Source organism: Coccidioides immitis (genome assembly GCF_000149335.2).
Source record: "Coccidioides immitis RS genomic scaffold supercont3.2, whole genome shotgun sequence".
Classification (NCBI taxonomy): domain Eukaryota; kingdom Fungi; phylum Ascomycota; class Eurotiomycetes; order Onygenales; family Onygenaceae; genus Coccidioides; species Coccidioides immitis.
The window spans coordinates 3,924,555-3,952,243 of NW_004504309.1; the positions used below are offsets into that span (position 1 = coordinate 3,924,555).

A 27,689-nucleotide genomic window follows, 5' to 3' on the forward strand; every position below is an offset into this window, starting at 1 on the left:
AGGAATCATCACAATATTGGCTCAGTCAAGACCAATGACAGCATCTACCTCTGGTTCCATTTGGCAAATAGACCAGCTAGAGCTGAAGATGCTTTAGGCATTTACAAATTCAAACATCAGCTAATTATCCCTCTGGTTGCAAACATGAGAACATTCAACTTTAACTGATATGTGTGGATTACTGGAGTTAACAAGTTCACCACCAGCAATCTTCAGAAGGAATGGGAGACCACTGGATCTGTCATTATTCTCCAGCTAATGCACTGGTGGAACAATAGGTTACAAGATACCACCACCACAGTACTCACTCAGGTCAATGGTGAATACAATATGTACTACCATCATCAGCAAATGATGGGAGGTTGCAACAATTACAGATGGTTGAGAACAATGTACCACAGTATTGGCCAACAACTCATATGCCAGAACCCTGCATACTACCTATAGTACATGCTGACAAGACTCAACCACACTTGGAAATTAATCTCCTATCCATATTACACCAAGTATGCTAAGCCAGGAGATAAAACTGGATTTTACCATATCAATGTTAACATTCCAGATGCTATTACTACTGGAAGGGGCATTAACATAATACAAGGATTCTTGATCTTAACAGCAGAAGAGCCCAGCAACTGCACAGAAATCTTGTCAGGAATGCATAACCATCTAGAGAATTGGTGGAAACTAGTCAAAGAACAAGGCTTATCCACCAATGGCTATGTTCACTGCATTAAGAATACAATGTATACCAAAGACAACAAAAGAAAATTTGATATTAGGTGAACCAACATCATTTGCAAATCTGGCAATGTCCAAATTACAAGCTCTCTGCTGCCCCATGGAGCTCACAGTCCATGCAAAAAGGTCCAGCATACTATGCTACCCTGGTATGTGGCAATCCAGAAGGACCATGAACATCTTGAAGTCAATAAAGCTGGTACCTGGTCACAGCTCTCCACTGCATATAGAGATCTAGTTCCAGGGCCATCATCATCTTCTGGCCATTCAAACCATTACACATCAGTTCCATATCAATTCCCTACTGCTATTCAATTGCAAGACTTAGGAGCTATATCAGATGCCTTGGTAGGCCAAATTAGGTGGGACAACCCTATGGTGATTGAGGAGCTCAATACCCTCTTTGGACCAGAAGAGAAGAAGGCTCAGAACTTCATTAATAACTGGCACCTAAAGACCATGTGAATTGCTTTGGATGCCATTATCAAGACATACCAAATTGAAAAGAAAGCTTTTGGTAACAAATCCTATTGGCATTGCATGCACAACAACATTGACCCAGCATCAGTTCAGCCTTCTCCTTCTCCCAAGAACTTGATGGAAGAAGAGAATCATGATAATCACTATTAGGGATTGCTGCTGTCACTCTCTTTATTCTTATTTCCTATCTCTTTTCTTACCAGATTGTTACTAATTCTTAGCCTCTTATTTTCTTTACTAAATTGTCTTTGTTTTGTTTCATATGTTGCCTGTTGTCAGGGGACACTAATATTGAAAGCCAGAAGGAAATGTAGTGGGGATTCCAGTATCATATTAGGACAAAGGTTGTTCCAGTCCAAGGCACAAAACCCCCCCAGCTACTATCTCTGAGCTATATAAACCACCTATAGCCCCTGCATCTCACTCAATACCTTCACACATCTTTGTACTTTTTCACACACTCATTCTTTATTGCTAGTTTGGTTATTAGTTAGAGAATATGAAGATCTCTTGTTCATGAAGCTTGCCACTGTTTCTCATTAGAGCTGCCTGTGTTAGTACAGGCTCTTTAGTACTATTATTCCTTATGAGCTTAGGCATCCATTAAGGCATGCTTCTCTGTTCTTACTACTCGGCCATTACCATCCTTACTATGTTGTGATTTTTCATCCTTCTTGCGCTCTCACCATCTCAACCAACTCGCCTACTTTGACAAGGCATCCCATCATACCCCACTTCACTATAAGCTTGTATGTTCTTGCTGTAGCAAAATGCCCCACAAGAGATAGATCATGATAACACCTGATCAGCTCTATTTACAAGACCTTATTCTGAGGAATGTACTGTAGTGGGGATTCCAGTACCATATTAGAACAAAGATTGTTCCAGTTCAAGGCACAAAACCCCCCCAGCTACTATCTCTGAGCTATATAAACCACCCATAGCTTCTGCATCTCACTCAATACCTTTGTGCATCTTTGTACTTTTCTACACACTCATTCTTTATTGCTAGTTTAGTTATTAGTTAGAGAATATAAAGATCTCTTGTTCATGAAGCTTGCCACTGTTTCTCATTAGAGCTGCCTGTATTAGTACAGGCTCTTTAGTACTATTATTCCTTATGAGCTTAGGCATCTGTTAAGGCATGCTTCTCTGTTCTTACTACTCAGCCATTACCATCCTTACTATGTTGTGATTTTTCATCCTTCTTGCACTCTCACCATCTCAACCAACTCACCTATTTTGATGAGGCATTTCATCATACTCCACTTCATTTGGTGACCAAGCTGAGACCTGAAGATAATGATGTGGTGATTTGGTAGCTGCCAAGAAAGAAAAACAAATTCTGAGACACATGAAGCAATACACTATTTCAAGGTAAGATCTTATGGACTAGAAATACAGTACTAATCAGGTTTTTGTTTAGAAATAAGATTAGGGAGCTTAGATTTGAATGGCTCTTATCTAAAGCTTGCCTGATAAATAGGTTTTTTGGAAAGATATTAAATCATTAAGAAACAACAGAACATACTGTATGACATGACTAAAGATCAAGAAATCAAGAAATCAGGATCAGAATCAACTATGATTGAAGGTACTACAGAATTGTATGTGACCATGTCACAAGATGAGAACAGAAGAATTGTGGTTCACTCTCACATTTCTATGCCTTCCCCTGGCACAGCAAATGCATCTTGATTTGATGGCAGAGATGCTATCTTGTTTATTGAAAGGTTTTATCAAATGTGCAAGGATCATGGGGTAATTGACTCTAAGAACATTATCAAACAGTTGGCTAGATACTGTGTTACATAGATTGGAGAATGAATGAAGACCTTAGAAGGCTACAAGAAAGATAATTGGGAAGTATTCTCTAAAGAGATTATTCATGAATTTTGTGATCAGGACATTACTTACAAGATTCACTGTCAGAATTATCTTTAAGCAATTACAAAGAAACCACATGCTTGGAATAGTAACATTCATGCCTATATTTGAGAATACACTACTATCACCAGTACAGTACAAGCTAATGGAAGACTTGATGAATTCACTAAGATATCTTGATTTCTTCAGAGACTGCCTGAGAAGCTCTAGAATAAGATTATTGACAAGATAAAGCTCAATCTTTCAGACAATATGTCACCTATTGATTTTAGGAAGGTTGTTTGAGTGACCATGAATTTGATTGACCAGTATGAAGGGAATAAGAAGATCTTTAAAGAAGATGAAATGAAGCAGAAGAAAATGAAGAAGCTTGATAAGTGATATTAATTAGCTAACAAACCCCCTACAGTTGAGGCTTCAAAGAAAACAGCTAGTTCTGTGAAGACTGAAGAATCTGAATTGAAATTCAAAGTCAAGAGCTCTGAGAGCACCAATATTAAAGCTGCAATTAAAAAGATGATCAACAAGTTTACAAATTTGGCATTAGCCATGAGAGTACAGTTAAATCAGATACAAGAGAATTCCAATCAGTACTATATGCTGCAGAGAGAAAGACCTCCAAAATCCATACCAAATTATACAACAAATGTGACTACTAATTCTGCAACAGTACAAGAGAACACCCAACCACAATTAGTCAATTCTTATGTGGCTTGAAATGGTTTGCTGATGACAAGCTATTGTTCTAGTGACTGAGAAGAAGCTCAAACTGGAGAAATTTCAACACATCTCTCATGCTTTTACTGTAGAAAACCTGGACACCATCAATCTCAGTGTTATGAATACCAATCCAATGCAAATAACAGATTCTGTCATATTAATGATGAAGGGAACTTGCACATGGATTCTTCTGGTCAAAATTATCAAGTTGTCACTTCTAAATCTGGAATACCAAACATGTATATTGTACAGTCTATGGGAGAGAATGAATGGGCAATTCCAGAGTCAACAAGCCCTAAAAAGAAGACCAATCAGCAAGAAGAGACACCTCCAGCAAATTCAATCAGTGTAAAGATTCAAGCAGGATGACTTGCATATCTAATGTCTGATGGAGAATCTGATTCAGATAAGGAATATGAACCACTGAAAGAAAGAACATCAGTCAATGTTGGAACTGTTGAAGAAGCTAAGAACAGTCAAAAAGCTAAGATTGCAACACTCTATACTTAGTGTACTGGACAATTTATTACCTACCAGGATAATCAAGCTAGTGTTGATGATGATATCATGGAAGATGTTGAACCAATCAATCAGAAGAAGCCTGAAATTCAGAACAAGACTATAGAGAAACAAAGACCAAGATATTCTGCAACAGATCATTTATTCTCTCAGATCTATAATTCAACAGATGCCAATAAATTAATGGGTCAAATTCTCAATAGAAAGGTCAAAGTGTTAGTCAAGAAGCTTATAGGTGTATCACCAAAGCTTCATCAAGCATTCTTTAGATCAGGTTGGAATAGCAGTACTAGCAAAAGCCATGCAAAGATTGGAGTTTCCAAACCAGTTCAGCCTGAGCTAAAGATCAATTCCAGTCAACTTACATCAAAGTCCATGGTACCAAAATCCAAAACAGCATATGGAATGTGTTCATTATATATGCCAGTCACTATAAATCAACAAGAATTAATGGCATTGATCAATACTAGTTCAGAAATCAATTTGTTGTCTTGAAAGTATGCTGAAATGTTAAATCTGCCAATGAAAAATAAGCTGTGAGTGACCATGGTTGTTCAAACAGAAGAAGTCACTCCTTTTTATGTGTTTTGTGACAAAGTGTCTGTTCAGATCAGAGATATTATTATCTATACCCCTTTCCTTATATTCAAGAGAGAGGATCAGCAACTTATTCTTGAAAGATCTTGATAATTTGCTGCCTGTTGTGAATGCAACACCTCAGATGACAGAGGAGTGAACTGTGAAATTTAGAATGAGGAATGAATGTATCATCTAGTTTTTGAAGACTTTAAGCCAAGCTTGAATAATATGAGGTATGCAACTGATAAATCAAACAGTGATCATTTAAATGATTTAACAGGTATTTAATCAGATGGGTGCCTGTGGATACAAGGCCTGATGAGGATGAAGAAAATGTGACAAAGACAATGGGTATAAGAATTAATAATGAGAAGATTGAAGGTCAGGAGGTTGAAAAGAATAGAGAAGTTGGGAGTGTTGGCAGCAGTACTGGTGTTGGTGACTACAGTAATAAGAAGAAACATAGTTCTGGTGATGGTGAATCCAAAAGCATGCTAAGCCTAATTGGATTGACCAGTGTGCTGGTGAATCAAATGAACTAATCAGAGGACAAGAATAATTTTGCATCAGAAGTTCAGATTTTCCATTCTCCACTTCCTGATCTGGACAGTATTACAGCTCACTGTGAACATTATACATGTGATATTAATTCCAGCTTAATTCAAAAACCTATTCCATGAAGTACTTGATCAATTTACACATCTCTGAACAAAAATCATGATTTTGTCACAAAGAAATCATGTCAAGTTGACATTTTCAATAGTGGCTGGAACATTGGGCCACCTTCTTCAGAAGTCTGGAGAGTGTGCACTGCTTATAAGTGAAAAGCTGATAAGATAAGATCATTAGCACCTGGAAAATCTGATGGAAGCAAACTGGAAGATCTAGATAATTAGGTGGATGTTTGTTTGAATAAGTATTACTCTGAGGAGAAATGCATTGTGTTTAATTGTAAATTTGATGACTATATTAGATCTAGAATCATGCCTTTTTCTGTTGGAGAACAGCTAACAAATGAGAGAATTGAGAAGCTCAAAATTAGATTTGAACTAACAAGTTGGAAGAGGGAATTTTTCATATCAGTTCTTTATAAATGTGAAGAGGTATTGGTGTGGTCATTCAAAGATCTATATAATGTTCATTCTGAATACTTGCCTCTGCAGATTATTAAGACAGAGTCTCATAAAGCTTGACAGACTAAGACTTACTGAATTTCTTGTGCTCTACATAATAAGCTAATTAAAATCATTCAGAACAGGTTAGAAGCTAAAATATTGGAGCCTTGCCATGATTCATATATTAATCTCTATTTTCTGGTTGCAAAGAAACAGAAAGGTGAATATTATTTAGTTGATGCAGTACATATGTACAACAAAGTTACTATTCAAGATGCTTTTATTTCTTCTAATGTTGATGAATACACTGAAGACTTTGGTGGACTTGTTATGGCTAGTCTATATAACTTGTTCTCTGGATATGATAATTTTCCATTAGCTGAAGAGAGCAGGAATATGACAGCCATTGCAACCTCTATTGAACTCTTTTACCATATAACTTTAGTTCAAGGGGCAACAAATTTGCCAGCTCAAGCCCAACACAGAATAATAAAGATTATACAAGAAGTTTTTCCAGAGATTGCTCAAGCCTTTATAGATGATCTTGAAGTAAAGAGATTGCATGTCAAAGATAAAACTGAAGTCCTCCCAGAAATAAGAAGATTTGTTTATGATCATCTGCAGAACCTGAACTATGTTCTATAACTTGTCAAAATCTCTGGAGCTAGAATCTCCAGTGCAGCTAGTTATCTGCTATCTGTCTGTTTTGATTAATTGCTTTGAGATAAATGCATTTGATCTTGTTATTATGCTGCTTGTGAAACTGATTAATTCAGTTGATTCCAACATTCTCTCCTGTCATCTCTTGTATGATATTTTGTAGGATCTGAGGTGTAATAGCAAGACTGTAGCTAGAGAGCTTGTTTATATAATTCAGAAGCTCTGCCTCCTGTATATCAGAGAGCTTTTTCTTATATTGGGAGGCTGCTTCATTCTGAGCAAGTTACAAGTCTTTATGCTGTTGGTGCAGGGTCTCTTGATTAACTGAGTACTTTCTTGTGATTGCAGTGTAATTTGGAATCTCTTGCAATTCAAGATCTTCAATTGCAAGCCTAATTGAGGTGTTGTTGACCATGTTGTCACATATTGAATGTTGAATGTTGGAGGAATTTGGTGGTGGAAAATTTGGCTTGTTTAGTGGTGTGGCTTGTTTAGTGGTGTGGCTTGTTTAGTGGTGAACTACCTTACAATACACATATAAAGAGTCTGAAACATATCAAATTCAGAACATATAATGTATTAATTAAGAGTTTTAAATGTAATTCAGAAGCTTTTTAATCACTAGAAACTAATTAAGTATTTACACAATTACCTGCACAACCCAAATTATAATGAATTTTTTTTTTTTTAAATTATTCAGAAGTCTTCTCACTGATTGAAGTCTCTGATTCAGAGATAGAGAATAAAACTAGTTAGCATAGAAGAATTAACTAATCAATCAATCAATCAATCTGTCAGCAGTTGGTTGCCCGACGCTCGTCCTCCGCCACCAAAAGAGAAGATAGGCTTGTTGAAAGACGAATTGAAGAGCCATCACTCATGAAACCAAACACAGAGGTCCCGGCGGACATGACTCGACTTCGGGTGCAGTTCATCCCCAGTTCGTATACTGAAGATCAAGGCTTCCTCTCCCTCGGCCACAGAGAACCGTCAAGTCGTTCTCACCGCGCCGTGGTGTCCTCCCACGATCGACAATGGCACGTCAAGGTTACCTTCAAGGGCGAGCTCCTTTCACAACTTACCCTCACGCGCCCCTTCTCCTTGCCCCAAGGTTCAGCCGGGAAGCCTACGAACTCAAAGGGCGAAGGGTTAAGGCGGAGGTTGGATCTGAAGTCCCTGATTTCGTGCATCGATTTCGGCCGCCTGACGCTTCTACAAGATACTGTCACTGAGATTGAACTGACCATCGCGGCAAACAAAGACTCACAACGACTGGAGGTGCTCCCGTTGTCGATGCGTCCAGAACTGGCGGCGACCAGCTACAATGAGGTCGCTCACCTCCTGAGGTACTCGATTAGAGAGGATAGTTCACGTGTGATTTATCCATTGTACGTCAGGGACTCATCCCCAGTGCGGGAAATCTGGGCCGATGATATTCAAAAGAAGGAAGATATATCAGGTGCGGTCTATCGTGTGCAGCTGTCCAATGCAGCTGCCGGGCAGGAGTATATTTTCAAAGCTATCGACCGGCCGTTCTACCATCCCACGGACACGGCAGTTATTCAACAAGAGCTACGGAACTTGAAAGACCTTTTCCGGGTCCCGAATATTGTGCGATTGGCTGGCATAGTCATATCGACGAACCCTTACCAAACCCAGAAAAGCTGTAAAGATGGCTTGGTCGTGTTGCGAGGGCTTCTATTGGAATATCACCCGGGTGGGACACTCGAAGAGGCGCTGAAAATCGGTATCCCACCACAGACCTGTATAATCTGGGCTACGCAAGTCGCTGCCGCACTTCACCAACTCCATCGGAGGGGGATTACGCATATGGACCTAAAGCCATCGAATATTGTTGTTGACTCGCAGGGAAACGCGGTGCTAATTGACGTCAGTGGCATTGGGGGTACCACATATGAATGGAAATCGCCAGAAATCCGGCAAGAGATCAATCCCTTCTCCTTGCCCTTCAGAAACCGAAAGTGGAATGACATCTGGGCATTCGGTCAGTTAGTGGCAAAAATGGCCACCAGCAGCGGTACAGACTCGATGAACGAGATTGTCAGAGCAACAACTAAAGACGACCCCACTTCGCGGATAGATTTATCTACCGTCACGACTATGTTGAAAAAATATTCCCAAGAACAACAACTCGGCGGATCAATCCTGCATTATTGATATTATTCCTCACACACATATCTCAAGACACCAGATTCTGGTGTCATCGCCCTTTCAAAATTCACTCCAATCAATCATGCTCTCATCGAAACCGCCGTCGGTTCGGGTGCCTACTCCCCTCATCAGCTGGATAGATTCCGGAATGACCAAGCTAGATTTTGCAAACACACCGGGCCCTTCACATATGGGAGAAGCCTTCCCATCACATCCGGGAATTCCACAACCCACCAGCCCAGTCGTGACAGATTGGGTTGTGTTTCCTTCATCACATACTGCGCTCCTCACTTGGCTTCAGGACGCGGCATGACAAGGAATTTGTGATAGTGGCCGCAGTTATGTACACGCTCCCTGAATCGGCACATGGCTGGTATACTCAGCGCTCAATCAACCGGACCTTTTTTTTTCTTTTTGAGAAATATATTCTATCCACCGGTAGGCTGGCAAGAGATGTATGATAAAAACAGTAAATCAATTCTCACAGTTCGTCCTTCTTTCTCTTCGTCGAGGGGGTGCGGGGCAGGTGTCTCGAGATTTTGGACAATCCCCGTCTCGCCTGCGAGCTGCTCAATCCGGCAGGAAGTCATCCCCATTCGTCCTGGCTGGCCACGTCACAGCATACCCTGTCCCTTCACTACTCATTTTGGCAACTCAGCTGTCATATTATTCAGTTTTTTCGAAAAATGGCCGCTGGGGATTGACATTCGCGGTGATCATCTGAGGAACAAAACTGCGCGACAAAAACTGCCTGGCCCAGCTCCTTTCCGAACCCGTCGACTTGCTCGCCGCGGTCGGTTCGCCTGGTCCGGAACTACGGTCAACTTAGCTCGTCTAAAAGGTCTTGTCAAGGGTGCATGGGACATTAGATCGATGGTGATAGGCGTCATTATGATTTACCAATAGTATTTTGGACCGCAATAAATAAGTACATAGATTGGCCTGATAGCCTACATCGTCTCTAGTCTCTGTGATTCGGTCGGCTCTCTAAGCTTGCAGCCCCGTCTCAACACTACACAACCCACGCGAGGCAACACGGTCCATTTAGCCACCAGCGATCCGGATTTAGTTGTGATTCGCATCAAAGCAACGATGAACCTGCCTGAAGCCATGGAGTATCAAGCGATGGCACATCCTCCGCCACTTTGGGCGCGTTATCCAACCAAGTCGCTCATTGCCTGGAGCTTCATGCACCGCTGCTGCATATACTGGTCGTGGGACTGCCTCGATTTGAACTGCATTAGAAGATCATGCCCATATCCATGGCGGTTTTCGTATTTCGATTTGCACCATTGCGGCGAGTTGAATGACAATACGATGTGCACAAGTGGTGTGTACCTCAAGTTCAGATAAGGAGCAACCGGCCTTGGCGAGCTCGAGCAGAGAGTTAGATCACATTTCCTTTGTGAGAGCGCCATACAAATACTTCCCTTCCCCCCAAGCAAGCGTACCCAGTCCAGCTCTCCGACAAAGCGTCTCGCGGACAGTAACCCACCGAATCAAGTGCACCATCACATCATTGTTCTATCTACAAAAGCAGCTCAAGAGTGGCTCTACTTGTCGGAATGGAAGGCTGCATTGAAGGTTATGAATCCCTGTACGCCAAGGCTGGGTTGATCCAGAGTGATAAGGTAGTTCACCACTAAACGAGCCACACCACTAAACGAGCCAAATTTCGCCAAATGCTCCACGCAACAAATTTATTAAATATCTCAACAACCAGATCTTTATTATTAAATAGCTATTAAATATTAAATGAATGTGTTCTTTGAAGCATAGAAATTAGTGTAGTTAGGAAAATAAATAGGTGGACAGCCTAATATTGTGGCCAGAGTGAGAGATCCAGGGGGTAGATAGGAAAGAATTCAAAGAAATGTCAACAGTAGATTTCTTGGCTAAGAAGTCTAATGTCTTGCTAGAGAGGCTTGTAGAGCTCTTACTTCCTCTTTTAGAAGATTATATAGGCTCTCTGTGATGAGAATCTTAGTAGGGGAGTCCTTCTGACAGTGCTTTGAAGCCAGTGCTTGAAGCCCTGACTGCTGGTGTTTAGTAGCATGTTCAACCATCTGTTTTTCCTTCTCTGCTAGTTGTAAAGTCTTCTTCTCCTCACAAGCAACATGTTGTGCCTCTCTTTCTCTAGCATGTTTGATTTTTTTGATCTCTTGTTGCTTGCAGATCTTTTTATAGGCATTCTCCTGTTCAATCTGTCTTTCTTCAGTATCTCTAGCAGTCTGCTTCTTTTGAAGCTTCTGTTAAAGCTTTGCCTGTTGTATTTGAGCAATTTTATCAGCTTTTTCAGTCTCTATTTCATCTAAGTGCTCGCGTGTCTTAACAACTTTTGTTGAAGACCACTGGAACTGTGCTTAACTAGAATTATTCCTATTGAGTAAGTCTGGCAGTTCTTATATTCTTGAGAATACAGAGCACAAGAAGACCAGAAAATAATAATTAATAGGTAAAGCTTGCTAATCTAGCTATACAGCATGAAATAGTCAAGCTGTATAGTAAGATTAATAGTATTGAATTGGAGTGTATATGAGATTCTGTATAATTATATTTTTCACATCAGTAGTAGTGAATTATCTGACTGCATCACTAGATTTATTTTCTACAGTAAAGTTAAGAGCAGCATATTTATTGTCATCTCTGATGTTAGCAGCAGCAGTATGAAATAGAACATTAATATATTTGATAATAGTATTGTTTATATTAATTGTAACAGTAATTATATAAGCAATACTATTAGTAGACTTGTGAATAAAAATATCAATAACATCTTTATTACTGTTATTGACACCACTATAAAAGAAAGCAGCTTGCACAGATTAATGAAAAATGACAGATCTAGTAGATATAACAGAGTTGTTAAAAATAATAACATTTATAGAACATACTAAATTAACAGCAGATGCAGCAAAGACACTTATTATATTAGAAGTTGCCTGAAATCATGACAGAGAAAAATACTTACCAGAGTAAGTCCTGTGCCTGCCTGGAGTGAGTCCAGGAAAGTGACATAAGTACAGACACCCTGGCCACTCAGACACCTGGGCCAGCCCCAGGCCTGGTAGAGATTTGCTAATATATCAGAGAATAAGACTTTTACAGAAATTACAGAAGATAATTTGAAGATATTAAGTAATTTACACAAATCTTTACAAGACTTCACTTTCTCTGTCAGAGTTCTAACACTTAGTATATTATCTGCTATTGAGCTTGAATATATGAATCTTAACAATTTACTCTTGACAAATCTCAGCAGCTTGCCATCTTCAGATTTGAAAACAAACAACAATAAAGAAAAATGAGATATCAGAAGATGGAAAAAAAAATAGCAACAAGAAAATTAAGAAATCAGATACTAATACAGAGTAGTCAGAAGCATAAAACTCTGCTTTACATACAGTCTCTGTATAATACTAAGAGATCAAGAATTTCCAAGAATTTATAATATACTTTAGTTTTTTACTCATATCTAAATTATAGCTTTGTGAGTTTTTAGAAAAAATAAGAATATTACTAGCCTTGAAATTATTTATTTTAATATGTAGAGTTAGAACTTCCAGATAGCTAAGAGTACAAAGTACTGGCAGAAGTAGTATCTTGACTTGATAAGTAAAAGTGTAAGAATTCGCCCGCGAACCCCTTACACAGACGAACAACACCCGCGAGGGCCCAGGGCCTCAGCTCGCGAGCTGTTGGGAGTACATGTGTCCTCGTGAGGCACTAAGTCACATGCTCGCGAGCACACATAAAAGGCCACCACTGCGCGAACCCCTTGTTGGGAGCCAGTGGCAATCTTGTCTACAAGTTGTACATAGCTGCCAATACCAGACCTTTTACCTCGCGTACTCTTTTCTACGTACAATTCCTCCTATAGATTCATTGTCACGCCGATCCACACGTACGATCCTCACAAAAAGAGACAACTAAAGAATAATTTGATGAAGTTCAGCAGGCCTGGAGCTATTATAGATAGAAGAACTCAATCAGAGCTAATCCAGAGCAAGAAAAAAATCAAAAATATGGCCTGGAGTAAAATCAGGGCAATTATGTGGTGTCAAGAGTGCTAAGACTGTCTACAGCACCAAAAATTATACTAAAATTTGTGGGGCGTGGCGGGCCTGATGGGGATTTGCCAATGCCGGGGCTACAGGTGGTTTATATAGCTCAGAGATAGTAGCTTTAGGGTGGTTTTTGCGCCTTGGACCGGAACAACCTTTGTGTTAATATGCAGTAGAATCCCCACTACACTGTGAAATACATTATACATACAATAAGCTTTTGTGTTAGATAAATATTTATTTCTTTAGTGAATCTTCTGCCTATGGTCTAGAGCTTTGCTCTAGCATAACCTTCTGCCAGTTTGCTAGCTCAGTCTGCAGGGGTCACAGTCATCACACTATTGGTATCTCAGAACATGAAGGCAAGACAAACTCTTTCAGAACTAGTTTTTATAGTAACTTTTTATTCTGTTTATATGCATTTATTTTGTAAAATGAAGCAAGCAATGTATAATATTATAAGTAAGACTGAAGTTACTAGCTAAAGCTCTATATACATAAATATATTACTTGAGAAAAAAAAGTAAAGAGAAGAGAATAAATGAGTGTATGTATAAGCATAATATGTACACAATATTTATTGTGTAGTGCTAGGCCAAGCTGCCAAAAGAAAAATAGTGTGAATGTTTTTAGCATAGTATAGTATCAAGAGCCTGATCTGAGAGAAATAAAGATTTAATTTCTAAGTTCTAACATTTGAGTTCTTTATTAAATTTGAAAATTTAACAATTTAAAATTAGTTAAAGTTGATTATTATTAAAATTTCAGCTTTTGCAAAAGAGTTTTTTAAATCTTTTATATTATTTTTTTAAGTATTTAAAAAAAACCTTTTAATTATTTATAGTAAACACTGGGTATTTAATAGTAAGTTAACTTAAAGTTTACTACTGCAGAGCTTTTTAACATGACTTTTTATAAGTATTGCTAACTTTGCACATTCAAAAATTCAAGCAACATATTATTCTTTTATAAAAAGAACAGCTTTCAATGAACTCTCATGTTTGTCTAGGCTAATGGAAAAATTTAAAAGTTGTTATCTTAAAATGCTCTAATTTATGAAATTGATGAGGATTAAAGCCATAGCTAGTTTTTGAAGCTGTTGTAGCACACAACATGGTGATAGACCTGACCGCTGACACAACTTCTGAGGAAGAGCAAACTTCTTATCCCTTTAAGGTATGACATAAAATATTGTTTTGGTGTGCTCAAGCAAAAAGTTTTCAAATCATTTTATTGCTTAGGCTTTGATATGTGGTTTGGACCATGGGGCCTTGCTGTTTTCCCCAAATCTGCCCACAATTGTTGTGGTCGCAAAGCGCGCTAACTGGTTTAGGCAATTGGCACTTCGCTACGTACCTCGCAGCTACTTCTAACTGGCTTCACGCAACTAGGAGAAAGAAACATCACAAACGGAAAGCGTGAATTGTTTGCTCGAAAGCAGACCCGTGAAAGTCTTCTGGAACTGGACATCCTCGCTGCAAGATTCTCGAGTTCTGAAACAGAGACCTTCTACAGCACCCAAAAACGACGCCGGGATGAAGAGGACTCCCCAGCATCTTCGCTGCCCCCTCACCATGGGTTATCTCAGCATTACTTGGTCAATGATGTCCAGAGATGCATGTCCGTTATGTATATGAAAGCCAAAAAGGGCAAACGTAGCGCAACTAAACTTCCCCGTGCTACACGGACATTTCGAGCTGGCAAGCCCGCGAACCACACGGCTCTCGACTTGCAAAATCTTTATATCGAAAAACTTTTGTCAATAGATGGCCCCCCGGTCTATTTTGCCTGCAATCACGCAACCCGCGACGTTGATTTCAATTTCGAATTCGTCAGTTGCTACAAAATGCATAAGGGTGTCACCCCAGTGGATGCTAGTTTCCATGCCGGTTGCAGCTGTTTCACAGAAAAATGTGATTTGAATATATGCACTTGTCCTTCGCAAGAGGAGGGGTCGGACCAAAGAATTGTGCCATATAAAGTTGGCGATAATGGCGCCGTTGTTTTACGAGAAGATTTCATGGAGCGAAAGTCCATGATCTATGAGTGTTCTATGTTGTGTAGCTGCAGCTCGACTTGTATGAATCGAGTTGTTGAGAGAGGACGAAAAGTCAGGCTTGAAATATTTGAAACTCGGAATCGAGGCTTTGGTAAGTGCAGTGCTATGAATCTAACAGCATAACATCATGACTTAGCTACTTACGCGCAACAAACTGCAGGGTTAAGATCAAAGAATTCTATTCAAGCAGGCCAATACATTGATTGCTATCTTGGAGAATTACTTACAAAATCCGAAGCCGATAATCGGGAAAAGGCTATCTCCAACAAAGCCAGTTACTTATTTTCATTAGACTTTCTCGTTGATGATGAGGAAGTGTATGTAGTTGATGGGCGGAAATTTGGCTCTGTTACTCGGTTTATGAATCATTCTTGCAACCCTAACTGCAAAATGTTTCCCGTGTCCCACAAGCATGCGGACCAGCGTATATTTGGTTTGGCTTTTTTTGCTTTAACTAATATACCAGCAGGTACAGAACTTACATTTGATTATCATCCTAATTGGAATCCAATAAAGGATGGAAAAGATATTGATCCTGATGCTGTCAAATGCTTGTGTGAGGAAAGAAACTGTCGTGGTCAACTCTGGCCTAGTCAGAGAAAAACTTTGCAAGAAGACTAAATATTCAACTGTACTAGTTTATTGATTTGAATTTTACAAAATTTTAAAGATTATGTTACAAACATAGTGTTATGTATTCATGTGACACTCTTGGATCTTTGGGGGTCAAAGGGCATCACAGTAAGTAATAACAGATTGAGATAGTGATCAATAGTCCAATGGTGCTTCAGTTGAGCTGGCAGTCTTGCTCTGATAACAAAGAGTTTCTGTGCAGGTATAATAGAGTCAGGGCAAGACTATAAAGCCTTCTCAAGAGTAGCAGAATCAGATACAGTTATACAGTATTACAGAACTTCAGTAATATAGAAAGTAATCAAGATATAAAAGTATCTGATTTAAAGATATCTAGTAAATAAGTAAGAAGATTAATTATAATAAACAAGTTTATTAAATTTCTGATAATAAGCATTCTTATATACATGATGCTTCTTTAATAATAGTTCTGCTAAACTGTTCTATCTGTTCTATTATAATATATTACTATGTTTTTCAATTAATTCTATTATGCTTGATGCAATCAGTCAGCTTATCAGTTCTATTACTGATTACATAATTCTTATCTTAATATTCTTTTATATAATAATTTGTAATTTTATTTTGTTAGATGTTATTTAATCATTCTATATATTTTATTGTTGTGCTGCAGAATTTATAATATTATTCTCTTCTTTTACAGTATATTATTCTTAACTACTCTATCTATTACTTCTTTAGAATATAAAAAAGTGTTCTCTCTTTCTTGAATTTCTGACTTTCTCTTGTTTTTCTTCTTAGTAAGTATTCTTATGATTTTCTTTCATCATATTATCTATTTTTAATGTTTACAAGAATAATCTTCTTTCTGTTATTAAGTAATTCAGATTCATGATGCTTTCTTCTTGCTCTCAGTACTTTTTATTAAGTAAGACTTGCTTAAAATCAAGTTATTTTTCTTGATGTAGCAAGTGTATTTATGCTGATTATTATTATATTCATAATAATGATTTTTCTGCTACTGATTAATAGAAATTATTTGAGGCTCAGAACAAGCTTGATGTGAGAATTGTATGTATAGATCAGTATAACAATAAATCTATAGGAGGAATTGTATGTAGAAAAGAGTACTAGGCTGGTATTTGGGACCAGAATGGGATCCCATTTCCCATTGAACCTGGTCCCTGTCCTGAATTTAGAAACAGCCAGAATCCCAAATATGAAATCTCAGTCCCATGTCCCATCTCACTCAAGAGCTTGAGGTCCCATTCCCATTCCTATTCCAGAAATTATTTCCTGGTCCCATCCTCAAATAGAAAATTATGTTCCACATCCCATCCCAGCAGAGATGGTAGACTCCCATTTCCCATTCCAGCTGGGTCCATAGTGAGACCAGAATGGGACCAGGATTCCTGGTCCCATCATGTCAAATTCATAGAGAAGAGTCAAACTGATCAAATTTTGTGTGGACTGTTACCAAATTTTGTTACTTTTTTGATGAAGGTAGAACCCATAGAAAAATCAATTTGATTGTCAAAAGAAACAAAGTATTAAAACTAACTAATAGCTGAAGCCAGCAAACAAACAGGAACTATCTAAATGGCAAGTTAATCATCATTGTCATTATTTTTATCATCATCATTGTCCTTCTTCTCCCTCTTCTTCTTCTTCTCCTCCTCCTTCTTCTCCTGCTTCTCCAGAACTGGCTTTGTGAACCAGACAGGGGCTCTAATATCCACTATTTGATGGGTGGAGACCCTGACAGTGCCAGAGGGAGGCAGGAAGGTGATGGTGGGCAGTGGCAGTGATAGTGAAGCAGCAGCAGCAGTAGTTGACAGGGCAGGGGCAGCACACAGGTGATGGATGGTGGTAGCAGGAGTAGAGTAATCAGGTGCATCAATCAGGCCAAAATAGTTTAACCTGATTTTGGCACTGATGCCAAGAACAAGCTTCATATTATTGATGTTGACTGTAACATGCTTACAGTGTGCCATTGCCATAACAGAGCCTATATTACTCAGTATAATTGTTGGTGCCATTGCTAAGAGTGACTTACACTCAAACAGAGTGCACAAGATTGCTTCAGCTGTCTTCTGAAGTGACTTAATGACAGTATGTTGCCAGCAATATTCATGTTCTTGATAACAGGACAAAGTAATTTCCTGAACCAATCACTGGAACAGGGCCACCAGCAAGATTAGCTTGATAAAGCTCTGAAAGTGGTGGATTTTCTTGATGGTACCTATTTTCACCAATTAGCATCAAGACTGTTACTAAAAATCATTACTTTTTAACATACAAGTGCCAGCCTTCCAATTTTGAATGGGGGGGCAGGGGTAGAAATTCTCCTGGTCAAAGTTAGCCAGATCAACATCTTTATTAACTTTATGCTAATTGCTCTTCTTCAGAGCTCATTCTTTCAATGCAGTCTTGTGCTGCTCCTCTCCAGCTGTGCAAAATGAACATGCATGAGGAAAACTAACATCTTGTCAGTAAATAATGTGTGCCAGAGCAGTATTCTGCAAGCACTCACCTCTTAACACAACCCATTTTGTTGCAGTATATGTTCATTGTATGCACAGACATCAAAGTGCAGTAAATAAAAAGATGGTGGGGGGGAAGAGGAGAGAGAGAGGGAGGGAATCATCAATGTTAGCCCTGAAGAGAAAGAAGAAGAAGAGAAAGAGAAAGAAAAGAGAAGAGAGACTAATCTGATATTATTATCCTGTAGCTAGCATAGCAACAATATGTTGATCTTGCCTATAGCAACATGCCTGTAGAATGTAAACAATGTGTATAGTAACCATTCTACAGTACTTGATCAATACACTCTATAATTCTATTATTCTGTAGCCAGCATAGCAACAATATGTTGAGCTTGCCCATAGCAACATGCCTGTAGAATGTAAACAATGTGTATAGTAACCATTCTATGCAAGTACTTGATTAATATACTCTATAATCTTATTATTCTGTAGCCAGCAATTCAACTCATCACATACAATCATGAAGATGGAGCCAAAACAATATTCAATAAGAGAGAAGACTCATGCAGCATGAGAGCACCACCAGGTCTTGAAAGACCATTAAAAAGACATATTCAAGGCAGAAGAGGCAGATTGCAAGACATACCATGATGTGCTGAAGAGAATCTGAGCAAAATATAAGTGGTATGCACCCTCAGTGGTTTGCATTGAATTATATTGACATCTATTGCAGGCAGAATAGCAGCAAGAAGAATCACAAGACAATTGAAGATAAAGTCATTGAAGAGTTGATGGTCAAGTAATTTGTCAAGAGCAAGTTAAAGAAGTACTATAAGCACCAGCTCATGATCTCTCAGCAAAAAAAGAGAGAGAAAGAGAAGAAGTGTTGCTGAGAAGAGGCCACAGAGACTAAGAATGAAGCTTGGCAGAAAAAGAAGATAGAATTCAAAAGTAATGAAATTTAGTAATGGTTCTGATATATTTAGATCAAAACAAGCCAGGTGCAGCATTCTATTGCTGCATATAGGGAGGCCCAATTCTGCTAAATGATAGCCAGGCTTGAGGCCAAAATCATGACCCATGGTCATGATTATCTTGCTGCAGTTGGTGTGTTAAGAGAGGGGATTGAGAAGAAGATGAGAGGATTTCTGAGCTAATTACAGAGTCTGAGTGAAGATAACAACAGTCCACCTGCTCCAGAGAAGATGAAGAAAGATAATTTTGAGATTGTGATGTTCTCTGATGAGGATGATGAGAAGAACAATAAGATGAAGGATGATTGAATTATTGATATCTAGAGAAGAAAGTTAGGTATTTAGTTCTTTTTTCATATTAATTTGAGAATGGGGTGCTATTAAATTGGCAAAATGTTTTATTTTCCTGAAGAAGAATGTTCCATTTTGTAGAAGAAGAAGATTTTGTAGTTAGTTGCTGTACTTACAGAGTAAAATGAGGCTAACTATCTAGAGATTGTCAAATTTTGTGTGGACTCTGACCACATTTTGTTACTTTTTTGACTAAGGCAGAACTTAGAGAAAAATCAATTTGATTGTGAAAAAAAAAAAAAAAAAAAGAAAAATCTAATAACTGAAGCCAGCAAACAAGCAAAATTTACAGAGGTTTCTTCAGAATTAATCATAGTTCAACATGAAAAAAAACAATTTGTATTGTGGAAAAAGCTGTATTATAAGTTATTTGTTACTTGGTGGTTGACTACTGAAGCTGCTCAGTTGATTAATGATAAGAAGTGTGGTGACCTCAACTAAAAGACAAAGCAACACCATTCTGATTTTTGGTCAAAATTTGATCAGATGGCAGAGCATTCTAAGAGTACTCCAGAGATGATTTGCAAGCATTGCCAAATCTTTCTCAGCTATTCAAGCTTTTCTCAAAACAGTACAAGTGATCTGAAGAAGCATTTAATGAGTAAAGATTGTACAAAAACTGGTGACAAACAGAATAATACTCTGATTAACATGATGGTAGGTCATGGATTCTAATTTCCCAAATGTAATGAATTTTAGTAACAGTTCTGGTGTCTTAGCAACAGTTTCTGAAGCATTCTTGAACAGATTCAGATCTGCCTGTTTCTGAATGTAATCAAGACAATTTTCTCCAGCAGCTTGTGCAAACATTAATATTCTTGAATCTCTTATTTTGTGCTATTGAGAATCCAGTATTCTGCACATTAATAACCATGCTTAATTCTGCAATGGCTTTACAGATACCCATATGAGAAATATTATATCAGATCATGAATGATATGTACAATCAGCTATTCTGAAATCTTCTCTTTAACCATGACCCAACAATCAAGATATCTCTGACAGTGGATAATTGAACAAGTCCCAATAATCTTGCCTTTATGGCAATTAATGGTTATTACATTACAAAGAATTGGAAGTACCATGAGCATTTACTGGATTTTGAAAGTTTAGAGAGTGCTCATACTGGCAAGAATATGGCAGAGATTCTCCAACAATTACTAGCAGCATGGAGGCTTGAGAGCAATCTTCTTGCAATTACAAGTGACAATATATTAAACAATAATACCATGCAAGCACATCTTACACATCAGTTGAGACTAGTATTGCAGCAGTTGAACAAGACAACTAATTGAGATGCAGAGAGTGGGATAATATTCTGTCTTGCTCATGTGATTCAACTTGTGGTTTGAGAGCTGGTTTGCAATCTCAAGATTCAGCCAGACAATAATGCTCTATCCACTATCTTTAATAAGAGCTCAATTACTGATAATCTAGCATCAACAGACACATTTGCAAATACTCTTAGAAAGGTAATGAAATTTGATAACAGTCTTGATATACTTGAGTTGATTTACTAATTTTTGCTTGACAATAGATTTGTCTTGTTGCCAATGCAATCAATGTCTTCCCCCAACTCACTGCATGTTTCTGAGAATATTAACAAGAGAACCAGCACAAGATGATTCAAGATATTCATACAAGATGGAATTCCATCTATAAGATGTGTATTTGTATCTTGTTGCTTCAACAAGCTGTGAACTCATGAATTCAGGACTCATCACTAAAATATCAAAGGCTTTACTTATTGAACCATGACTGAAAGCAGCTAGAGTATATAGTTGGACTGTTGCAGCCATTTAGTTAATTTATCAAGATACTGTCCAAAACAACAGGCCCAACAATTTATCTGGTATGGGCAATGTACAATCATCTTTTCCAGCATTTAGAAAGAGAGGAGGACAAGATCTAACAGTTGACAACAAGAGAGAACATTCAAGAAGCTATCAAAGCTGCCAACTTGAAATTCCAGAAATACTATAATAATACTGAGCATTCAAAGAGTGAGCTGCTAGCTGTAGCTGCTGCCCTTCATCCATCATGCTGCATGAGAGCATATAATTCAGAGAATTGGACCAGTAATGAGCATGAAACATACTGACAATATATTTTGAGGTTTTACAAAAAGCATTATAAGAAATATGAACAGCCAAGAGAAGTAATACTTAATGTGAATGATGTATATTTGTTATAAGTATTATTCTGATTTCTTCTCTGCTAACTTCTCTAGAATATTGAGCAAATGATTTTTGAGAGACTTCATTAAAGATGAGCAAATTTTCAAAATGAAATGGAGTAATATTTAAATAATGAGAATTTAACATCATCTTGAGCTTCAATTCTGGAACAGTGAAGGATGCTAGAGCCTGATTTTCCAACTGTTGCTTGAATGGCAAGAGATATTCTGGCTATACTTTTGACAGGAGTTGGAGTAGAATGAGTTTTCAATATTGCTCAGGATACATGTTATTATTGATGATTGCAGCTCCATGCATCTACAATCAAGAAGATCATGCTGCTTAAACATGAAGATAAGATGCATATGCTGGATGAAGCACTCATATCACATGAGAAGTTGGCCAAGAAAGTCATTCAAGATAATCAAGATGATCAAGATACTCCAGAGATTGTACAGAAAGAGATTGCAAGCCTGCTAAATTCACTACTTAATTCAGATGAGGAACAGGAAATACATCAATGTTATCAATAGATAGACTCAAGTAGCTAATAGCTTGCAATATGATTCAATTATGCAAAGAGCATTACCAAATTTCAGTACTTTTCCAAAGTTGAATAAATTGATAAAATTATGTTAGGACTGTTACCAAATTTCATTACTTTTTGACAACACAAATGGGACTGGAGTTCCCAGTCCCATTCTATACTTTACTGGTCCTGTCCCATATACAATATTGAAATCCCAGTCCTATCTCATTTTGTCATGTCAGGTCCCGGGCCTGTTCTACTAGCTAGATTTTGATCCTGGTCCCAATCCCATCCCAATCCCAGTTCCCACAGAACTGTCCCAATATGCTGTTAAACAACCTGGTCCTATTCCATTAAGCTGAACTTCAACCTGATCCTGTCCTTGGGATGGGAATTGGGACAGGAATCTGGGACTGGGACAGGAAATTCTGGAACCAGATACCACTCTAAGATTCAGTACTTTAAGCACTTCTATATACTTGTTATTTGATGATTTATTTGATTAATTGTAATTGTGGTTGTTGACACTGGCTAACTATTTGATACTTATAAAGTAGTTAGAGCAGAAAATCAATCAATATAATCTTGAGCTCTCAAACATCTATAACTTTAATAAAAAAGGATTTCTTCTAGACTTCTGCCATGCCTCAAAGTAATTAGTCTCTATTGAAGCCCTATAAGCTGGAAAGAATACTATTATCCAGAATGGTAGTTAGAAATTTCTCTTATTGCTCTGCTCAGTCTCTGCTGAAGAAATTGTACTACCTTCAGCTCTTATTTACTAGAGTGAATTGTGAGATCTCCAGAATACATGACTAGATAATTATGATGGAAGTGAATGGGCCTACTTTGCAGCTTTAACAAATGATTGAAGTAATAATAAATATGAACTGGAGTGGTTGAAACAGGTTTTCAATAAGCATACTAAGGAACAAGCTGGTCAAGAAAGACATCTGCTTCTACTAGATAAGCATTTCTCTTATATAAATATGAAATTTATTGAATATGCTGACCACAAAAAGATTCTTCTTATAATTCTTCTGCTGTATTCAATTCACTGTTTGCAATTTCTTGATGTTAGAATCTTTAAACTGCTGGGCAAGGCATATTTGAACAAGCTGGAAGCACTACTACATTACAGAATGGACTATATTCAAATGACAAAAAGAGATTTCTGAAGACTATTTAATATGGCTTGAAAGAAGACTTTGACAGTTAAAAATATACTTGCTGGCTTTGCAAAGACTGGAATTAATTCTCTGGATTCTCAATGTTAACTATACTGATTTGAAACTGCTCAAGCCCCTACACTGCCAGTTAAATCTTCTATTTCTAGCAATATGCACCAGCTCCAATAAGAGATCAAGAGTATATGTCTCCAGTACAGCCTAAATTCACAGAGCATTGAACAGATTATTCAAGCCAGTAAGCAGTTTGCTCTTTATAATAAACTACTGGAACATAAGAATCAGCATCTAAGATTAACTTTAGTGATAAAGAAGCAACATCACAAGCAAGACAAGCCTCTAGATCTACTTAATAAGAATAATTCTAGTCAAGTACAGTTCTGGTCTCCAATAAAAGTTCTTAAGACACACAAGTGCCTGGATGAAATAGAGACTGAAAAAGCTAATAAAATTACTCAAACACAACAGGCAAAGCTTCAACAGAAGCTTTAAAAGAAGCAGACTGCTAGAGATACTGAAGAAAGACAGATTAAACAGAAGAATACTTATAAAAAAACCTGCAAGCAACAAGAGATTAAAAAAATCAAATATACTAGAGAAAGAGAGACACAACATGTTGCTTATAAGAAGAAGAAGACTTTATAACTAGCAGAAAAGAAAAAACAGACAGTTAAACATGCTACTAAATACTGGCAGTTAGGGCTTCAAGCACTGGCTTCAAAGCACCATCAGAAGAACTCCCTTACTAAAGATTCTCATTACAGAGAGTCTATACAATCTTCTAAAAGAGAAAGTAAGAGCTCTACAAGCCTTTCTAGCAAGATATTAGACTCTCTAGCCAAGAAATCTACTGTTGACATTTCTTTGAATTCTTTTCTATCTATCCCCTGGATCTCTCACTCTGGCTGCAATATTAGATTGTCCACCTATTTATTTTCCTAACTACACTAATTTCTATGCTTCAAAGAACACATTCATTTAATATTTAATAGCTATTTAATAATAAAGATCTGGTTGTTGAGATATTTAATAAATTTGTTGTGTGGAGCATTTGGCAAAATTTGGCTCATTTAGTGGTGTGGCTCATTTAGTGGTGAACTACCTTAAATATACAGTTGATCTACAGTTTCAAGCTTGTGATCTGTGGTTCAATGTGTCACATCAGATAAGTAAATGTTTTCTGACAGTTGCCTGTAAAGCTCATTTTTTCTGGTATGGCCATCGCCCCCCTCAATTGTCACGCATCACGCAATTCAAAAGGCCCCAGCTGTCATTACAGTATTTGATCGCTCAAATCTTGATGAGCCAAAGCTGGTACTACGCTGAAGACTTACTTTCCCACAATCTGTTGCCAAAGGCTGTTTAATGACTGGGAGCTTAAATCTGTAGAAGCTGGGTATTGATATCTGGCGTGAATCACTTGTGGTTTATGGTTCCATATAGGTACCTAGCCATGTCCAAAAATCTTACCCCAAAAGAATGCTCTCCTAGCTGGTATCGAACAGGCGACTGACTTTGTTCCCTGAAACATCCCATATTGAAGGACTTCACTAACAAGGCTACCATTACGTATCTACCCCAGCTAATGCAAGTTCAAAGCCCTCTGTATAAAACTTATAAGAGAGGCCTTCCTCATAGGACCATGCCCATGGACTTTGCCGACTATGCTCGCTCCCTTCGACACTGCAACTATGACTTAATCTGCGAATTCATCCAGATATGCCTCAGCGCCATGGCAATTCACCTAATAGGAGGGGTAAACCCAATTTAGAGGGAAAGGCCAATGAATATAGAGGCTTGCGAACACAGGATTAGCTAGACAAAGATAAATCTACATTCAGGACTTCTTTGGCCTCCCTGTCTACTTCCTTCCATCTCCTCCGCGTTGCTCCAGGCGCTGACGTTTCACCTCGTCTACCTCCTCAGTGGGAAACTCCCCTGCGGGCTCCCGATTGTTGAGAATTGAGTACCTTTGCCGCAACGACGCCAGCGTTCTATGTGGGAACCTAGAAACAAGTGCCAACTTTTCTTTACAATATTTTGAGATGGGTATTTGACTCAAAAACATCCATAGGTAGGCAAAGAAAAAAAATGTCAATATCAAAAATCACTAGGTGCTTTCCCCCCGGTCTATCTCGCATCAAACGGCCACAGCTTCTCCGCCTTCTCGACTGTCATACTATCATCGCCCCGAGCTTCGGACTCTCTTGCCGTTTCCATCCACTGCTCATACGCCATCCTATTCGCCTCTCTTGCGTCTTCCCAGAGCTCATTGGGCATCCATCCGTCGGATGTCGTCTGCAGTGATATTTTCAACCATGTCTTGAGTTTCTGCGTTGCTTCAAAATCCTCATACTGCTTCCTGTGTTCTGCAAGTTCGCCCTCACTTGGAGCGTATGGGTACGGAGCCGGTAAGCCTAGTTCTGGCTTGTCCCAGAGGGCGCTGAGATCAATCAGTTCTTGGCGGATCGCGGGGATGCCATCGCGCCAGGTCATAAAACAGTAGTGGAAGAGACGGAAAAAGGTGGGATCAAGCAGTCTTCCCGGTTTGATCTTGCGGTTCTTGTATGTCATGATCACATTGTAGGTTTGGTTGCAGATGGAGAGGTCTGAGAGCAGTTTCTCCTCCTCTTTGGATTTTGGTTCATTATTATCTTCGCTGGGGTCGGTGTCTGGGAGAGCTGCGAAGTCTGGAGTCATGTGTGCGTATATGAATGCGGGCTCGACGCAGGTTAGTTGCCAGTCGATTATCATAGTGATCACAGTCGGATCGTCGGCGGAGACGAAGATGTTGCGTTTGTTATAGTCTGCATGTATTAATGTCGGCGTACCAGCCTCTTGGATGCGAGAGCTCTGCACTAGTTTATGCATAGTTTCTCGACAGATGTTTACAAGGCGAATATGCTCTTCCACAGAACCGCGATATGGGAGGTGATTGTCCGGTTGCTTGGGTATACGGGAGAGCGCGGTGTCTATTAGCCCAGATACATAGTCATCAAGCGTTTTCCCTACAATACAGCTGTTAGTATCGGGTGAGAAAATCTGGGCAGGAATGCAGCGTACATGGACCACGATTTTCACTCGGCTCTCCATAGAGCTCAGGCTCCCCGGCCCCGCGGTGCCAAAATAACGGGCTACAATATGGTCCGATGCAGAATCGGTCATCATCTTGCAGTGGAACTTTGAGAGCTGCTTCGATCGGTGCGTCGGAGAAGTAAATGTTCCCATAAGCTGGGAAGTTGAGCGATGTCATCTCCGGAATCTTCAGCGACAGGTGCTTGGTGCATTGCATATGTTGAAGCCCGTCCATCTGAGGCCATTGCTCATGTAACAGGACGCCGTCCACATGTGCTTGGATGATGTACTCTGCACCAACGGGGTTGCTAGGGTCATCGTTCCAGGCCAAGACTTTGGGAAGGGGGAGTGAGGTCTTCGACTGTACTGTAGAGATCGTAAGACATAGAAGACTAAACTTGGACCGGATGAGTTACAATATGCGATTGTGGCAACCTCTGAATTCGTCGTCAGCCGTGGCGCACCAGCAACTCGCGTAGGTATCCTTGCCACAAGGCGCTCGCCGTTGTCACACGCGAGGACGAAAACTCTGTTATAGCCACCTTCCTTCTTTTCATAGCTTGTGACACGAGATGCGCCCTGGCACAGGCCAATTGCAACCTCACATAGTGTAGAGAAACTGAACTGGACATGTCGTGCGTTGCGTTGGAGCTCATCCTGGTGGAGGAAGCGCCCTGCTGTGTACGAGCACGGATCTTGACCTTGGCCTTGCAGGAGTGGTATTAGCACCCCATTTTAGCTGGTGCGTTCATACATACTTGGGACTGGATATATCTTGTTTCCAGAATTGCCCGAAAATGGCCTCGATGTACTGGGGTAATGTGCACTGGGCACAGGGGAGCTCACTTTCCCTCCCATCCTCAATGGGCGCGGTGGTAGTTGGTGATAAAGGGCAGGGTAGAAAGCCGGTGAAATACACCTGATGCACCTGGCAAAGGGAGCCGGTCTTCCGAGCATAACGAACACTCTGAAAGAGACGAGCAATTGTTTGATATAAAACAGTGGGCTCAGTCTGGCTGGAGCTTTGTTGGGTGTGGGCGCGTACTTGGCCTGGTCGGTCCTAACTAAGCCACACGGCAGCTTGGACGAGGGACTAACCCATAGCTATCGGGTCTACTCCGTAGATGAAGTCTCTACGGAGTGTATAGGCTTCAAAGATAACATGTGGGCCAGCTGAAGCTAAGCCTAAAAGGGAATGGAATAACTATATTCCGGTCAACACATTGTGACCTAACCCAAATTGCATGTGCTCCCCTCAACCTTCGGTCAATTCACACTCCTTCCTCGTCCGATTAAAAGACTACCCTTCACCAATTCCCA

General features: G+C 39.2%; 4 protein-coding genes across 4 annotated transcripts; 2 read left to right on the plus strand and 2 right to left on the minus strand.

Moving 5' to 3' along the window:
* Positions 1 to 7,610: 7,610 nt before the first annotated feature.
* CIMG_06953 (serine/threonine protein kinase) lies at positions 7,611 to 8,879 on the plus strand (the record flags this gene model as incomplete). The annotated part of the gene is made up of 1 exon (XM_001243056.2): positions 7,611 to 8,879. One exon carries the CDS (start codon positions 7,611 to 7,613, stop codon positions 8,877 to 8,879), a length of 1,269 nt encoding a protein of 422 aa, XP_001243057.2.
* Positions 8,880 to 13,900: 5,021 nt separating this feature from the next.
* On the plus strand, positions 13,901 to 15,617 carry CIMG_06955 (histone-lysine N-methyltransferase Clr4; the record flags this gene model as incomplete). Its single annotated transcript, XM_001243058.2, has 3 exons — positions 13,901 to 14,113; positions 14,271 to 15,087; positions 15,157 to 15,617. Exons 1-3 carry the CDS (start codon positions 14,051 to 14,053, stop codon positions 15,615 to 15,617), a joined length of 1,341 nt encoding a protein of 446 aa, XP_001243059.2. The 5' UTR covers positions 13,901 to 14,050.
* A 1,580-nt stretch (positions 15,618 to 17,197) lies between these two features.
* On the minus strand, positions 17,198 to 18,140 carry CIMG_13094 (uncharacterized protein; the record flags this gene model as incomplete). Its single annotated transcript, XM_001243059.2, has 4 exons — positions 17,198 to 17,598; positions 17,647 to 17,752; positions 17,890 to 17,938; positions 18,124 to 18,140. 4 exons carry the CDS (start codon positions 18,138 to 18,140, stop codon positions 17,198 to 17,200), a joined length of 573 nt encoding a protein of 190 aa, XP_001243060.2.
* Positions 18,141 to 24,953: 6,813 nt separating this feature from the next.
* On the minus strand, positions 24,954 to 27,227 carry CIMG_06957 (uncharacterized protein; the record flags this gene model as incomplete). Its single annotated transcript, XM_001243060.2, has 4 exons — positions 24,954 to 26,302; positions 26,358 to 26,735; positions 26,786 to 27,076; positions 27,128 to 27,227. 4 exons carry the CDS (start codon positions 27,225 to 27,227, stop codon positions 25,425 to 25,427), a joined length of 1,647 nt encoding a protein of 548 aa, XP_001243061.2. The 3' UTR covers positions 24,954 to 25,424.
* Positions 27,228 to 27,689: the final 462 nt, after the last annotated feature.